The 17,744-nt window shown below is 39.5% G+C and overlaps 1 protein-coding gene across 5 annotated transcripts in view; it reads right to left on the bottom strand.

Annotated features, from left to right (window-relative positions):
• Nucleotides 1–5,918: 5,918 nt before the first annotated feature.
• Nucleotides 5,919–17,744, bottom strand: part of Tp63 (tumor protein p63) — a 210,971-nt gene continuing 199,145 nt past the window's right edge. For 3 of the 5 annotated variants that reach the window (XM_031363552.1, XM_031363553.1, XM_031363547.1), the window contains 4 exons: nucleotides 15,406–15,563; nucleotides 13,094–13,238; nucleotides 11,764–11,857; nucleotides 5,919–9,007 (listed from right to left, as the gene is read on the bottom strand). In XM_031363552.1, coding sequence (XP_031219412.1) covers nucleotides 8,711–9,007; nucleotides 11,764–11,857; nucleotides 13,094–13,238; nucleotides 15,406–15,563 — 694 coding nt within the window. In that variant the 3' untranslated portion in view covers nucleotides 5,919–8,710. The remainder of the gene's footprint in view (nucleotides 9,008–11,763; nucleotides 11,858–13,093; nucleotides 13,239–15,405; nucleotides 15,564–17,744) is intronic. The other 2 variants (XM_031363548.1, XM_031363549.1) reach the window with 2 other exon arrangements.

Genomic DNA, 17,744 nt, shown 5'->3' with positions numbered 1-17,744 from the left:
AAAAGAAATGGTGTGTGTATTAAGATTAAGCCATAAAGTCATTCGCCAACTGTCTCAATGAACAATAGTTCTGCTTGGAGGGTGGCACAGACATTAGGTGCGGGTAAGAATCTGGTTCATTAGCTGTGATACATTGGAAAAGCATTCATCTCAGAGAAAGCGTAACTTACAAAGTCCTCTTCTTTAAACTTAATACAAGAGCTACAAATGTCAAGCAAAGCATTCAGTCTCACTCTTTGTTGTTCTCTTTCCTACAAGCCACCTCCTAAGTTAATTGTCTATGTCTCCCTTGAGTATATAAATACTTTTGAAATCTATAAGCTGTTCTGAGAACCATAGTATAGTGAAAAAAACATGAAATAAACAATACTACTAATAAAGAGGCTGAGATAGGAGAAGCATGATTTCAAGACCCTTATGTTGTACACAGCAAGACACTGTCACAAACAAGCTGAAAGTGTATACAGATTGTACAATATTGGACCTATTTCTCCAATTACCAAATTAGAAAGACCATTGGATGGCAATCAACAAATTTCTAATTCCTCATATTTTTGGATTTCAATCGATTAGGATATGTTGGTAATATTAATTTTCATATTAAGATATTAAGAAAAGGTAATTGTCACTTCCTGTTGTTTTGTTCTAAGTGGTAGAATTAGATTTGTGTGGATTTGTTGAAAGATTATTTCCTTGCTTCTTCTAGGGTGTAGTTTTGCTCCTTATGTTGATGTTTTCCATCTATTGTCTTTGTAGGGATGGATTTGTGGAAAGATATTATACAAATTTTGTTTTGTCATGGAATATCTTGTTTTCTCTATCTATGGTAATTGACAGTTTTGCTGGGTATAGTAGTAGCCTGGGCTGGCATTTGTGTTCTTGTAGGGTCTGTATGACATCTACCCAGGATCTTCTAGTGTTCATAGTCTCTGGTGAGAAGTCTGGTGTAATTCTGATGGGCCTGTCTTTATATGTTACTTGCCTTTTTTCCCTTACTGCTTTTAAAGTTCTTTGTTTAGTGTGTTTGGTGTTTTGATTATTATGTGAGGGGAGGAATTTCTTTTCTGGTCCAGTCTATTTGGAGTTCTGCAGGCTTCTTGTATGTTCATGGGCATCTCTTTCTTTAGGTTAGGAAAGTTTTCTTCTATAATTTTGTTGAAGATATTTACTAGCCCATTACATTGGGAGTCTTCATTCTCTTCTATACCTATTATCCTTAGGTTTGTTCTTCTCATTGCATCCTGGATTTCCTCGATGTTTTGGGTTAGGAGCTTTATGCTTTTTGCATTTTCTTTCACTGTTGTCAATGTTTACTATGGTGTCTTCTGACCCTGAAATTCTCTCTTCTATCTCTTGTATTCTGTTGGTGATGCTTACATCTATGACTCCTGATTTCTTTCCTAGGTTTTGTATCTCCAGGGTTGTCTCTCTTTCTGATATCTTTATTGTTTTTATTTCCATATTTAGATTTTGGATGGTTTTGTTCATTTCCTTCACCTGTTTGTGTTTTCCTGTAGTTCTTTAAGGGATTTTTGTGTTTCCTGTTGAAGGGCTTCTAGCTGTTTACCTGTGTTCTCCTGTATTTCTTTGAGGGTGCTATTTATGTCTTTCTTAAAGTCCTGTATCATCATCATGAGAAGTGATTTTAGATCTGAATCTTCCTTTTCTGGTGTGATGGTGTGTCTAGGAATTGCTATGATGGGAGAATTGGGTTCTGATGATGCCAAGTAACCTTGGTTTGTGTTGCTTATTTTCTTACGCTTGACTCCCCCCTCCCGGCCCCCCCACCATCTGGTTATCTCTAGTGCTACCTGCCCTTGCTAAATCTGATTGAATCCTGTCCTTCCTGTGATCCTGGTTGTGTCAGAACTCCTCAAAGTCAAGCTGTCTCTGTGATCCTGTGATTCAGGGATCCTGTGATCCTGGGCTTGTTAGAGCACCTGGGAGTGCAGCAGCTTCCTCTGGGTGTTGTGGGACTGGCTGCAGAGCCTGTGCCCAAGGACTGCTTAGGACACCAGCCCAGAGAGACTGGAAGGATCCTGAGCCACTCTGCTGATGGAGTTCCTGTATGCCTGGTCCTGCTAGTCCTAGTTACTCCTGGTGTTGGGACAGATGTTGTGTCTTCCTCACCTCTGATCCTGAGAGTGATAGAGTGCCTGGGAGTGGAGCTTCCTCTGGGTGTTGTGGGACTGGCTGCAGAGCTTGCTTCAAGGTCTGCTCAGAACACCAGCCCAGAGAGACCTGCCATTACTTCTTAAAGCTGAATATGGACGTTGAGATATCTTTGAAGGGGTTGAAAGGGTAGGGAAAATGGAGGGAGTTGGTTGTCCTTAAGAAGGCCACACTAATAATTGTTTTAGTGTCTGATGTCTCTGTCTTGACAGGATCTGGCTGAAAGTCCAAGAGATCAGGAGTTCAAAGCAGGTCAGTTCAGCATGTCTGACAATGAGACTCATCAAGGTTGTATACTCTGTAATATACAAATCTTTAAAAAAAAATTTAGTATCATCAAGATAGCATTTTTTGATTCTCTAGAATCTACTTCTTCAGGGGTCTCCCTTCATCAGATCTGATTCATATTACTCTGGAAGATGTATAGACACTAATCACCGTTTCTAAAAATGTAAAGACAAAACCTTTCTCCCAATTCAACATATTCTTGAGCCAGTAGCCAGAAAACCCTTTATTTTGACCTCTGTTCCAGAGAAATAATATAACCACAAAATTCAAAATTACACCCATTTTAAAAATTAAAATAATTCAAAACAAGTGCAGTAAACTAAAATATGGTGTCTCTATTTTTAGGCTTTTCCTTAATCTGACATGTCAGAACAATTAACCCAAAATTCTTAAGGAGCCCACGTTCAAAGAGTATGAATTATCCTGTAGGACTTGAAAGCTTCCTTAAAGCAATTATTTTCATATAATCTCCCTACTATCCTAAAATTCCTTTTGTTTATTGTAAACACCTATATAGACATCAGTCCACATATTTGCATCATGAAAATCTAAAATTCCAAAATTATTTAGGAACAATTTATTGATTCTAATTATTTGGAGGAGAGAATGTCCATGTTCTTTGCTCTTGAAATACTTTAAATTTTATATTTGCAAACACTAATTAGACCTCTTGTTTCAAAGTTAAGTTTCCCATTAACTGTTTATCTCCAGTGACCCTTGTCAGATCCTTTTGTTACTTCTAGGCACTTGTAAAATATGCCATAATATTTGATCCCCAGGAATCACTAGAGATAGGAGATTACTACCATGTGTCCTCATAGGAATACCAGGTTTTGGTTGAAAAATATTACCTGGTTAAATTCTTCCTGTCAAATAACTCCCTAAATGAAGTCATCATCTTTATCCATAGACCTGGATTGTTTACCTACTGAACTTTGTGCTCGAGAAGCTAACATTCAGATGTCATGGATAAAGACTTAATCTGTGGATTAATTTTCATGATTAATTTCGCCATTGTGTTTATGTTTGTCTTCTAGTTTAGCAAGCCTGAACTATCTTCTTTTGACTACTTTTATCTTTGTACCATTGTAGAAAGAAATTATTATTTGGACTTCAGAGATTTTATACTTTGTATTCTTCCAAACTTTCTTAAATATTTTTGGGTAACAGTGCATAAAACTATGAATGTTTGTAAATGTGTATTTGTGTCATTGTTCTTCTGTGATCTTATTGGATCATTTTGTAGGCTGGTTAATACAAGAGACCACAATAATGTGTGAAGGCATCTAAAAAGGGAATTTTTAAAATTAAAAGAATTCAACTTAAGATATTATCTTTTCAGCATGTGTTCAACACTAAATAATGGACAATAATTTTATGTTCACTTTATTCTAAATCTCTGAAAGTTTATATATATGGTACATTCATGATCTTCATTTTGAAGAGCAGCGTTTAACAGCTCCATGGTCACACATAGCCAATGACTATCACATTTAATGGCACAGTCTGGAATGATTGCATTATTTTATTTAAAAGATTGTGTCAGTGAGACTTAATGAGCAAAGAGGACATGAATTTGAAAGAGAATAAGAACAGGTATGTTGTAGGGTTTGGAGGGAGAAAGGAGGAAAGAAGAAATGATGTAATCATACTATAATCTCAAAATAAAAGAAAGGAAAACATGGTTTTGACTTTTGGAGAGAGAGGAGGACAGTTAGAATAAAAAATAAGTTATTATTATTATTATTATTATTATTATTATTATTATTATTATTATTATATGAGGATATAACAGTTTCTATAACGCCAAATCATGAAAGAAAATTTCTCAAGATATGAAAAAACAAGATCATTAACCTTGTATATCAACTTTTGGTTTGTAAAATGGCTGAGATCATCTGACTATTAATAGAAAATACATTTGATTCTATTGTACACACCTATAACTTTTCAACAACAACAACAAAAAGACTAGGTGTCCAGTGTTCTGTGGTGTATATTGAACATGAGTCATTTGCACAATTGAGTATTCTCTTCATTACATAGGTGCTAACCAACCAATCACTTTGTCTTAGAGAAACTGTCACCACTTTTCAGTAAATAATGTAAGATTCACCCTTCTTGTTATATGTCTTCATTTTCACAATATAGTTACATTCATTGGCATGACAGATTTTGGTATATTCTAGATCTTCCATGTATATACTGAATATTTTACAAAATTCTTGATATATTTTTAGTTTCATGCCATCTTACATCAATCTACAAGAGGATAAATTTTTCATTTATCAAAAATCATTATATCAGAAATCATTTATTTTTCTAATTTTTGTACCCACTGGAAAAGGCAGTGCATGGTCTCTTTCACTAAGAGGCCACTCTGTGCAATGTGTCTCCCACATACCCGGGGTGATATGTACTTTATTCCTTCACTGTTGAGGAGGGTATTTATAACCATCATGGAATTGTCATGCAGTTAACAATAGCACACACATGTTGGCTCAGTCATCATCAGAGAAGCTTCCTCCCACAGTAGATAGGGAAAAAATACAAAAACTCACAACTGGACAATATGTAGAGAGTGAGAGGAGACCTCAGAACACCAGTGCTAAATAGAATATCTTATCATACCTCTTCCCATAGAGATAGGGAAGAAGAGGCAGAAAGATTTGAAAAGCCAGTGGGATGGGAAGACAGCAAGAAAAGAGTGCCTTCTACATACAACAGAGTTGATGTACATATGAACTCAGAGAAACTGTGGCAGCATGCCCAAAGACTGCACATGTCCAAGCCAGATATGGGTCCCAGCACTGAGAGGGGATAGTGGACATGATCTCCCATCTTTAACCAAGAAGCTAACTCTCACTGATAATCTCTTGCAAAGGAAAATTTTATTTTCTACAATGAGATTTCATTGGCTTATACAAACCTTACTCAAGGAAAGATCCATGCCAAGCAGAAAACTGCCAATTCAATACAAACTCAATGGCATTTTGGTAGATTTTTGGTCTCATAGTGCTTTGTCTGGGATATTATTATTATTATTATTATTATTATTATTATTATTATTATTTTACTTTACAGGTCTTTTGCTTATATGTTATAGTTTCTATTTTTGTGGTTTTCATGGGTTTTCTGTGTGTCAGTTGTCTCTGCATATTTTGGTCTGTTTTCTAAAGAGAGAAAACAAAAAGAAGTTGTGGACTTGGATAGGAAGATCTGGAAGTAGATGAGGGTCAGGAAACCATGATCAGAATATATTGTATAAAAATCTATTTTTGATAAAATAAATAAATAAATATTCAAAAATAAAATAAAATTCAGACACATGGCAATCTAGCATTCAGTTGGACAGCAAACACTTTTTGAACTCAATTGAAGTATTTTTTCTCTTTCTGTAGTAAGAGAAATAATGCCAGAGGTCAGAAGGATGAACACACAGGCACACACATATGAGCACAATTTCTCAGTGTATTTTCATTTATTTTTAAATTTTATTGCATGTCCTGGCAAACAAAAATGGCTTATAGATTTGCCTCTGGCTCACCATAGCCCATAACACAAAATTACCAAAAGACAAGCAACTGAAGCTGTAAAAAAGTATCATGTCTATAAGAAAGTACCTTTTGAAAAAAAACATTAATAAAGTATATAAAACATTTGATATTTGCTTAATTTTGTACAATTATAAAAATAAAAAAACCCCACATATCTCTCATAGTCAACATATTTGGGGGGAATATCAAGAAAACAAAAGCTAACTGGATTAACATGGAGAATCCTGCTTTCTAGCTTATCTTCACCACCAAGCCAAGGAACCCCATTCTCCAGTGAGAGGCATCCAGCAGATGTCTGTTTTCCATGCTCTTCCCCGAAGCTCTGGCTACTCACACACTCAACACTGGTGTGAGGAGAGAAACTGTGCCAATCTATGGCTAATGGCTAATGCCAAAATCATCAGATACAGTACAAGAATTTCAGAGTCCCTAGTGCCACCTAAGTAATGCTGAAATGTCACAGAGTCCCCTGTGCCACTTCAACAGTGCTGAAACAGCCCAAATACTCACAACACACAAGCAGCCATTTGTCTTCCTAACATGGCTAAGACACAGCTTTCTTCTCTACCCATTGAATTTGCAAAGCTGTGAGTTTGTTACAGAAGTTAATGATGCTTATCATTATTTAAACACAACAAAATGTTGAAATTAAGGACTCATTTGCTTTTGCATAAAAAAATTTAAAAAAAATTAAAAAAAAACAACTTTCCCTTCCCACCTTCTTACAATTAAGGAATAGTGTCTTATTTGACATTGACTTTTCACTAAATGGTGTTTCTGCAAAAATATAAAAACAGCAACAAAAAAAGTTTCATCTGTGGTTCTGGAAAACCCAACTATCCCAAAGAGAAAGCCATAACAAACAAAACCAGCATAGTAAGCAATTTCACACACACACACATATGCACAATATATGATTTTCTGGCAAAACCCATATATTACATTTCATAGGCATACTAGCCCATTTGCACTTTACAATAAAAATGGGAGCTCATGTGCAATGACAGTCATTTAACAAAATATGGGGGAGGATTGTAGAGCTCATTAGCGTACAAACACCACTTGGTGTAGACTGGAAAAAAATATACTTGTCTCAAAATGTTTCCAAAACATCTAGGGGGAGCCCTGTTTCATGCTTTCCCAACATGTGAAACAAGTCTTTCTCCATGTGGATGAAACCGCATCAGGGAGGAGGTTTACCCTAGGTTTGTAGGCAGTTCTTAATCTACAGATAGCTCAGAACATGTCAGGTGGAAAACTGGGTCTTCACCTCTGCTTTCTAAAGCAATGGAGCTTTGATGATCAGGAGGAGAATAACAGTAGTTCACCTCATGCCTTGGGGACACTACACTACTAAGTTTGCATTTTCCAAGGCACTATTTTTCTTTTAGACCCTGGGGAGAGATAAACTTGCCTCTGCGGGCAGTGTCTTCTAGATAGGAAAGTCTTTTAAAGGTACATTTCCCAAGCATCAATCCATGATTTGAAAGGAATTGAAATTCAGAGTTTGGTGGGATAGCTTTCTTTTTCTTTTTCTTTTTAATGGAGATTCAGTATTTCTGTACCAGTCTTATTTTTCCTGAATCTTTCTAATAGACATTACAACTCCCCATAAAAACTAGACAAATTCCATTCATCCTGACTAATTGGCCCAAATTCTCACAACAGCAGCAAATGTATATTTTACATAGTCAATCTAGCAGTGACATTTAGTTTTCAGGCTACTCTAACAACAGCAAATATTTATTTTTTCTAATAAATACTAGGGTGTTGGGCCTTAAATTTCAAAGGACTACTGCTATATTGAGCTAGTTTGCATCAGATATTTGGAATGGCTGACTTGGACCATTTAAGAGTTTCCACAAAAAAAGGAAAAAAGAAAAACAAAAACTGCATTCCTCATTCTCAAACAAAAGCAAGAGATGATGCCTTGTCCTAGAGCGTGTGACAAAGCAAACATAAAATGTGACTTGTAATAGCCGCAGAGTGAACCAGCCTAACTGGAATGGACAGCAGTAACATAAAATATACTGACAGAGAAAACTGTGTACATATATACAGTTTTACCTCATAGGAAGCAATGGTAAACACACTGGATGCATCCACAGGTTTGATGTGCTAAATGCTAAGCATCCAAAGAAAGGAGAGGACCCATACATCATTGTTACTCACATAGACCATTCAACTCTAGATATCTGTCACCATACATGATACCCCCGAGAAAGGGGTACAGATCAGCCATCCAAAACAAGCAAATTCCAAAGAAGGTTGATAAGTGCAACTCAATTTCCATTAAATTACATTTAAACAATACTCAATAGCCCCCACCCAAAATATATATCGTATATTTATATATTTATATATATAGTCTTAGACTATAAGGCTGAAAATGCTTTATAAAAGTCAATGAGAGATCTCCACTGCTTAAAGAGACCCACTGCTTCTTTGCTAACTTCTATCTAGCAATGTCAACGCATCTTGCAAGCAAGAGTCTCGAAGGCTTAAAGCCAGAATCAGAATCAGGTGACAGGTCAGACTTTGGGTAACAGATAGCCTCCTAATTCTCCGTCCCTTTAGAAACCAGACTGAGAAGGAGAAGGAGAAGAGCTAGTGAGAAGGCTTTGAGGATCAAGCAGGCATGCCCTGTAGGGCCTGAGAGGAAGAAGAAGACAGGAAGAACCCCGCATTGGCGCTCATTCCCCTTCCTCTTTGATGCGCTGCTGCTTGTTACGCCGAGAATCCATATCAAAGTTGAAATCATTCCACTCGTCACGGGGTGGGAAAGAGATGGTCTGGCGGAGGGTAAAGCGCACGGCATCAATCACGCGTTCACCACGGGTCTCACTGGAGCCCACACTGACAGTAGAGGCCCCACTTGGGGTCCTCAGGAGATGCGGAGGTGAGGAGAAGTCGTGCAGCTGCCTGTGGTCCAGGATGCCCTTCCAGATAGCATGTCGGAACTGCTCGGGGATCTTCAGACTTGCCAAATCCTGTGCAACGAGAAGGAAGCCAGGCATTAGAAGGCAGACACCTAGATTTCTATCGCATGCTATTTTTATGCTTTGGTATTTTTGATTAAATGACCTGAATTTATTATCACTAGTAACAATACACTTGTTCTCCATTGGCCTCAGTTTACCCATATGGAAAACAGCATAGACAGTAGTTAAATCAGAGGGCAAAAGTATCAAGGAAAACTGTAAGAGTCTCTGTGATTCAAATCCATGGGACTGGTGTTAATGGGATGTCACCAACAGTGAGGGGAAAAGGAAAGATTTCTAATGGGGATTGAGTTTCCTGTATGCCAAGCACCAAACTGATTAGTTTATTTTCATAATCCTATTGAATCCTGTGCTGGATATTATCATATCTATTTTACAGGGAGCAAAACTGAAGGTTAGGTTAACAGGCCTTGCAGTTTTGTAACAAGGTGAAGACATCGTGAACTCGGGAATATTTTTTGAGCCTAAAAGTACTGTGTAGAGCAAAAGGTCTCACGGTGTGTGGTGTGTGAGTAAAATACATCAAGTGCACAGCAGTTGTATCTATGCACTGCAGGAGGGACAAGAGGCAATAGGGTCAGTCTTAAGTAGGTCCATGTGCATGTCTTGCACCTATTGGCATTAGTTTGTTTAATATATATACATATATACATGTGTATATATGTATCTATATTCAGTGGATTAGCATGGCAGGCAGAAAGCAGCTTGGCAGATGGCAATCTGGTCTTAGGTTCCTACTTGTTTGCTTTGAATACAATTACTTCTTTACATTCTAAATACTATGGGCTCATAGGCAAGAGCTGCTATGGTGGTGTTATATAGCTTATAAAGCACACTGCATAATGTTTATCATCATATTATGAACTCAGCTTTAAATCTGAAGATACCCAATGTATTCTCATTTTTCTACCAGAAAGACACACTAAAATAACTGAGTGCCACAAAAGCACATGAGCTATCCGTTTCCAGAAATGAGCATGAAGACCCTGAGGGGAAGACGAGAAAACCAAATAGCTTTCTAACATTTCCTCACAGGGAAATCTGCAACATGCTGCCATGTTGTCCCATTCTATGGGTTTTCAGACAATCACAGCTACTTTAACTTCTGTAGTAGAAGAAAAAAACACCATAAAAGGATAATCCACAAATCGATTAAGTTAGCATGCTCTCTTGCTTCTTGCACACTGTGTACTTCTGAAACACTGAATGAGCCCAAATGAGAATGAGATTACTCTTGTGATCTCAGTGCTATTCACAAGGCAATGGCAGCAGAGAAAGGTTTGTGGAAAGTACTTCTGCATGTGAATGGATGAAGGAGAATCCTCACCCTCCCCATTCGGAGTAAGTCCACAAGTAATAAGTATTACATAAAGGCATAGGGAAGGCGCAGACTTCCTGTTCTACCACATAGGACTCTACTATAGGGGCTTCTCAATTACAGGGCCACTCTGCTTTCATCAGTGGAGAGAAGTGATTTTGATGTTATCTAGGTCCTATCAGAACTTCTTAAAGTGTTCTCTATATTTTTTACCTATGATATGATCTATCAAGGAAGCACCAGGGGTGACTTGGAATGTGAGAGATCGGTGTAGTGTAGCATCAAATACACTGATCCCTCTGGGGCTGGGGCCCTCTCCTGCTGCAGGGACAAGTCTAGCATTGGAGTGAAGGAGTCCCCGCTACAGAAGCAGCAGCAGAGGCAGAGACAAGCTCCTCCCATCAGTCCAAAGTGCCATCTGGAAGCTAGAACTGAGGATGTAAATGCCAAAGAGAGTTAGACAGAGAGGGAGAGAGAGAGAGGCTAAGGAGGGAGGAGAAGGGTCAGATTGCTGCAAGTGGCAGAGAAAGTAGCTCCCACGTATGCAGAAGTTCAAGACATGGGGCGGAAAGCAAGATAAAGTTCCATCACATGCAGTATGTTTCAAAGAATATCAGAGTCAGAAGGAAGTGATTTCTAACTCCATTGGATTAACAGAGGGCCTGAGAGGCAGAGTAACAGCCTCAGATTTTATTGCTACTAAAATCTGTGCCCAGGATTGAACTCATGGCTACTAATCATTCTCGATGATACGGGCATGGAGCAGGGCTGACAGAATTAAAAATGAGTGAAGTATCAGCAGTGAAAAGAAGAGTGGACTCACCCTTACAACACTTAATTTAAGAAGAGATGAAAACGCCCGGTGAACGGGGTCATAGGCTAGAGATTTACAGCCCCATTCCTCCTGATTTTCACCATCAATGCGCTATGGCCAATGATAAGTTTGTCATTTGTATGCTTAAATGAGAATCACACTATGCCCTTTCTGCGCTCCTGCCTGATGATTTAAACAGGGTAACGTGGACCTTTATAACCAATCTCTGAGTAAGTCTCATGGTGTTGCCCAAGCAGGTCTTAAACTTCTGAGCTGAAGTGATCCTCCTGCTTCAGCCTCCCAACAGTTTGGTTTTCAGTCACCTGTCTTGAGACTAAAATTTCTCAATCGTTTGAATCAAACATTCTGTCTCTCAATTTGCATATACTTGGGTGCAATGGGCCACAAGCTGAACGATCGGGCATACTGATTGCTAAGCTTCTAACCTGGAGAGTGTTTCTGACAGGGTTATGGGTTCCATCAGAACTGAGGATTAGAAGCATGACCAAAACAAACTTTAAATCTATCCTAGTTGGAACTACAAGGCATAAGTACCAGAGGGGGGAAAATAATGAAACTTTACTCAAGAGAAAGGTCTAGCAGTTTACTTACATCCATGGAGTAATGCTCAATCTGATAGATGGTGGTCAGCCCCTGGGTCGTGAAATAGTCCAGACATGATGAACAGCCCAACCTTGCTAAGAAACTGCAGAGGGAGGAGGGAAGAGGAAGGAGGAAACAGAAAAAGAAAGTTCACCCCAACGGCATTGGCAAGATAAAGGAAAACCCAACATTTTGCCCTTGGATGCCCTGCATAAGAGACTGGCAGCAAATGAAGTATGGAAGGGTCTTGGAGCTGAGGTTTGAAGATTGCTAGAAATACAAGCTTTAGGTAAACTGACATCAAATCGAGCATAAGTGTTCTGGCAGGTGGTGATTTTTCACCTGGTGATTTGAGGTACCTTAAGGTTTTGTACAAATGCACCAGGGGCCATTGCAGTGGGTATAGGTGGCAGGTTGGGAAGTCAGACCCTCAAATCCTCTTGAGTCCAGGATCACATAAATTTGGGAATCTCCATATTTGCTATTTTGTGTTTGGGGATCTCTTAGGATGTTTCAGACAGTGAAAATATTATAAGCTAATACCTCAGGATATCATTGATGCTTCTTGATTTATGTCCTTAAAACAGAGATTTTCTTCTAAGTAATGCTGGTCTGTGATTGGATGTCACTACTACCCCAGAGCTAATTTCTGCAGCACTAAGCCATGTATTACACTGTCTCTGTGGCTAAAGTTGCACACAGGCAAAACATACTTGACAAGCCGCCAAAGGGATAAGGCATGCTTCCCTTGAAGCAGAGGACATACACGAAACCTAAACTGTGGAGCTACATGTGCCTCTGTGAGAAACACTTTTTAGGTCTTGTTATCTTCTGTCCATATGAAACCCCCTTTCCCAGAGTATCCCCATTTCATAGCAGAGTAGCAGAGGCTTCCTTAAATTTCACCTATTTTTCTAATATTAAAATTTTTATAGACATCCAACTCCAAAATTATGGTCCCATAGTGACTGAGAGCTGTGAGGCCCAGAGAGCAAGAAAGGGAGCAGGAGAGCCAGTTTACATCCCTCTGGGGAAACCCAGCCCTGAGCACCAATTCGAGGGCCACAATTAAATCTCTAAGAACAGGAGGGAGGAGAAGGGAATAAATGAAGACCAAGAAACAGGTCTGAAACTTGTGTGCACACGCTACCACTTTCCCCATGCTGGTTGTAGGAGTTCTTGATAGAGCTACGCTGACCACCCTACGGATCAGGCTCATCTTCCTTAAATCACAAGACAGCATTCTCTCTTCTCAACTATGTTATCGGTCTTGCCAGTTGTCTATCCTCCACCCACAGAGGCTTCGGACCGACCCGAGGGGCATGTGCTGTGCACTCACCTGACAATGCTGCAGTCTGTGGGGTACGGTGGTGGTGGGGTGCAGTGGGAGGTGGAGGGCATGGAGAGTGGGGGAGGGAGAGCTTGGGTGGGGCTGAGTCCATTCATGTCTCCAGCCATTGGCATGTGAGTGCCCATCATAGGAACTGAACAGAAGCAGGAGGAATAGAAAGGGTTACAAAATTACCACACCCCAGCATCCTGATGTACCACTTTACCCTGTTGAACATTACCAAAAATCTGTGGGGCTTTGGTGGTTGTTGTTGCTGCTGCTGCTGCTGGTGGTAGTGGTGGTTGTTTTCAGGGAGGGGTGAACTAATTTCTCTATATCCCTTCATGCAATCTATTCCTAGTCAGGTAGAATAGAGTCTAAACTCCAAATGAATTACAGGTTTCTGAACCCTTATTCTCCTAGGACGCTCTTTGCATCCTTCTTTTTCTTCTAACTGCTCTTTCCTGCTCAGCTGCTGTGTTTTGCCTCCTTCTGACCAGAATGGGTTGTGTTTTGGTTTCTCTCCCTACACTTGTCTCCTATAGCATAGAGATTGGATCTATGCTTTTATCCCCTACAGGCACGGTGACTTCCTGGTACAGTTAGATCCCCCAAGAGCTTATACTGAGAGGCATCTGAAAAAACATCTGTGAATAAGGTCCATCTGGAAACAGGAGTGCTTGCTACAGTATTATTCTGGGAACTTTATGTGTAGTAAGAAGAAATACAATTCAGGGTTCAAACTCCGTTGTATAATACACCTGACTTCAGCAATATCGCCAACGCTTTGGGCATTTGTCAAAACCATGAGTTTCAAACCTTCACCAGCACCCCACTCCTCCACTCTGCCACCCCATCCCAAGGCTTAGGACTAATAAAATTTGTGAAACCAATTTTGCTTTCTGGTCAAAGAGCAAAAAATAATATATCTAGAAAATAAGAATGTGATTTGTTTCTACTTTAGTAACTATAAGAGCGGCCTGAGGGCAAGGATGTTGGAGGGACCCCGACCCCTGCTATGAAGAACCCAGTTACAAAACACAATGCTATAGCTTCTTCATAGGCTCCCCTCAGACTTGCTTGGGTACATCAGAGGAGACATGTGAACTATGAATAAAACGTAAGTGCGTGGAAAGTTGTCTAAATGTGAAAGGCAGTTATCATTAACACTCTCTTGTCCCTAGAACAAGCTGGGGTGTTACTATGTCATAAGAAAGAAAATAACACGGAATGCCTTCTCCTTTCACTGTCAGGTTTGGGACCTTGGGGCCCGCTATCATGGTGATAACTCTTGTAAATCCCTGTGATAAAGTCCCTACTGTCAGGCTATTGCACTGAAAAGGAATGTGGGCTGCTGGACCGCAGAAGATCTCAGGCTCCCTTAGCTTCTTTTAGATAGACTGCGCTTTCCAGAGAAAAGGAAATCGAAAGGTTTGGTCACAACTAGGGATTTTGCAGGACCAGATGGCAGGTCCTCATTTTTTCATAGAGGATTCTAGGAACTACACAGTGCCCCGTTGTCGCCATCCCTGAGAAATGCTATTAATCCTGGGCCTTGACCATTCTTTGCTTCATTCAAGTCTTTGTCCCCTTTGCTAGACTTCCTTACAATAGACAAGGGAAACCTGTTCATAGAAGATCTATATGCCAATTTTTGCCCATTTATTTAGACCCAGTTTTTACACTGCCTTCTATTCCCATGCTTAGTTACTATGAAGAATTCATGTGTGTGAAGTAGTAAAGGAGAAGCCACTTTAAAGATCAAATTCCCGGCTTATGATTATGTATGTACTGAAGTAAGGCCGTAAAGCCCGCGGAGATACATACAATGCTAAATCTGTGAAATGATCATTTTAGAGACACTGCATGTAAGCAGAGTACTGACTTGTCTGTTGTTGCATAGATAATTTTGCAAAAATCCAGATGAGATTCAATTTTCTGACCCTTTCCTCCTAGCACGCCATGTTACATCCCTCATGTCAGAGACTTTGTTTTTTAGATGGTGTCAGAAGAGGCCGGAGGTGGATCCCCATCCAGGCTGGTAGGGAGTGAGCTGTTCTTGCTTCAGGGATCTTCATCCCTATCAAGGAATCACCCTCACCTGACATCCACCTCTACTAGGCTATTTTCTGATGAAACCTCATATCTAAAAAATGAAGGGTTAATGGTGAAAAAGTCAAGTCAGCAGATTTTGGGCTCTTCTACCTCCTGTGCATCTGTAGTCCTTAGCTTAGGGAAGGTGTGTCCTTGCCACCCTTAAAGCATTCTGCTCCTGTCCTAGCCCTGCTTAGCCTTTGGCAGCTGAAGAGAAGTGTGCTTACGGTTGCCTCCCATGCCCTCAGGCATGGTGGTGGGAGTAAGGGCGTTGCGCTGCTGTGGGTTGATAAGCTGGCTCACTGAAGGTAGCTTGTTCATGCTGTTCATTTTGTTGAGGGGTGGAGAGCTGTTACCATATGAAGACTGAGACTGCATCGAGGTCCTAGGAACACAAACACGGAGTGATGGTCAACACGGGACACTGAAAAACAGGACTGGTCATTTTTAGCAGGTGTTGCATTGAAACATGGCCTAGAACTGTGGATGTGCCAAATACTCATAATGTATGACCAGGACTCACGTATCATCCATGCAAGACTCTCCTCGCTGGAAGGGACTCCAAAGCTATCACAAAACCACTATTTTCTAGACTGTATATAGTAGAGGATTCAATATCTCATTTGTGAGGGAAAATTTATACACTTCTTTTCTTCTATTGTTCCCTCCATCTTTTTTCTCTCTCTTGATTTTCAATTTAAATAAAAACCAGCAAGGAGAGGAAAAAGTGAGCAGAGCACACAGGCTGATAAAGTATAGAAAGACACTAAACGTAATTTGCAACCGAGGCCTTCCATTTACAGATTTCCAAGGCATTTGGGTTACATAGCAAGTATCTGAAAGAGTCGATCATCCAAGGCATTTGACACCATACCCTACTATCCCACAGAAACCTCCAATGTATAAAGACACATCCTCAGCTGTTTAGGAGCCATGAGGACAGAGTCCATATTGACAGCTCTTTTATACAGAACCTTATAGTCCAAGCCACTATGGGAATGAGTTCCTACATGTCCTATGTGTGTGTGTGTGTGTGTATAAATATAGTAGTTATACAAACAAATATAGCTATGCAACTATTGTTACAGCCATGTATGGTCGTCGTATGTGCTACACTGTTAGTAGCAGGAAGTAAAAAAATGTAATTTTTTATTTTTTTTATTTTTAAGATGCTGACAGAGTAATGGTTCTAACAGGGATAAAAATCCTTCTTTCCTTCTAGGGCTGAGATGGAAATTGGAAAGGGGATAATGAGGACCAACTATAAAGACCAGAGCAGAGTGAAGATTGGCTTGGAGTATGTTTCTGACTTGTGGTGGGAAAAGTTCTCTTAGAATTCATCAAACCAGATGTTTTGTTTTGTTCTAATTTGCCTTCTTTCTATAATACCCATATTCTCATATTTATAATAACAGACAAATTTAAATTCACATGTGAGTGTTACTTCCATAGGTGTGGGTGATGGATATCAATATTGAATGCTTTGTAACTGCAAGTTACAAACAAATACAATATAATGTTTGATAAATGTTTAAAAAATTTAAATGATGGCTTTAAATATTTGTACTTTAGGTAGTTTTTTGAAGATGCCCTGAATTCCCATAGTTGCTGAAAGCAGGAAGCCTGCCTTCTCTATCAGTGGTGAGCACCAGCCAGAGAAAACAAACAATATCCTCCAGTTATTTGCATGAATTAGAATGACCGTGAAAAGCTACTACATTTTATAACAATGCTTTAACTTTTATTTTCCTTAGCCTTTCATAAGTGATACAAACAGGCATCATATAATAAATCCTCCTAGCTATGAAACACCCCAGGTTAGCTGGCTGTCTTTTACCCATTTCAGAGTGATTGCCACTACTCTGGAGCATGTCATGCCATAACACAGAAGCACATGATCAGTAAATGACTATTATCATTTGAAAAGGAAGTAAGTATGAAACTCTAAGAGGACAGTATATACAGATGTCTAGTATCCACTGCCAGATGAATGCTTTAAGGATAAAATTGACTTTCCTGGGACCTAGCCCATTATTTTCCTTTTTCTTTTCTTTTGATTTTGGGACATGCCCCTAGAAATAAAGGGATGGTGGACAACAAGAAATTGTTGAAGTATTAAGATAAATGTGAAAGGCCAAGGTAGACAAGGAGCAACCACCATGGGATGGGGATCTACCTGCTACCAAGCCATGCTAACACCAGACCACCAATGTATAGGAACCTGGTGAGTAGTCAGTGTATTCAGACCAATCTAGAACCATCTACAAGTCATATCTCAGTCCATGGAAGCGCAAGGTAGTGGGGAGGGTGTGAGCAGCTACAGCTTCTACACCTGCCTTGGGCAGCGAGAGGTAGCTAAAAGATAGCCATTCATATTTCAGATTCAGAATATACTCCATATTCTTTTCCATCTCCCCAAGCAGTTGAACGTACAGCCAAAATTTATAAGAAGAATAGTTTTATCCATTAATAACCACAATCAAGAAGAGAAAAGTACACTGACAAACTATAGTTTCCTGCTATTTTCTACATCATGTGAAAAGTTGACTGCCTTTGTGGTCATTGT

The sequence above is a fragment of the Mastomys coucha genome, unplaced genomic scaffold (assembly GCF_008632895.1).
Source record: "Mastomys coucha isolate ucsf_1 unplaced genomic scaffold, UCSF_Mcou_1 pScaffold12, whole genome shotgun sequence".
Lineage (NCBI taxonomy): Eukaryota > Metazoa > Chordata > Mammalia > Rodentia > Muridae > Mastomys > Mastomys coucha.
This window is presented reverse-complemented; position numbering and strand designations above follow the sequence as displayed.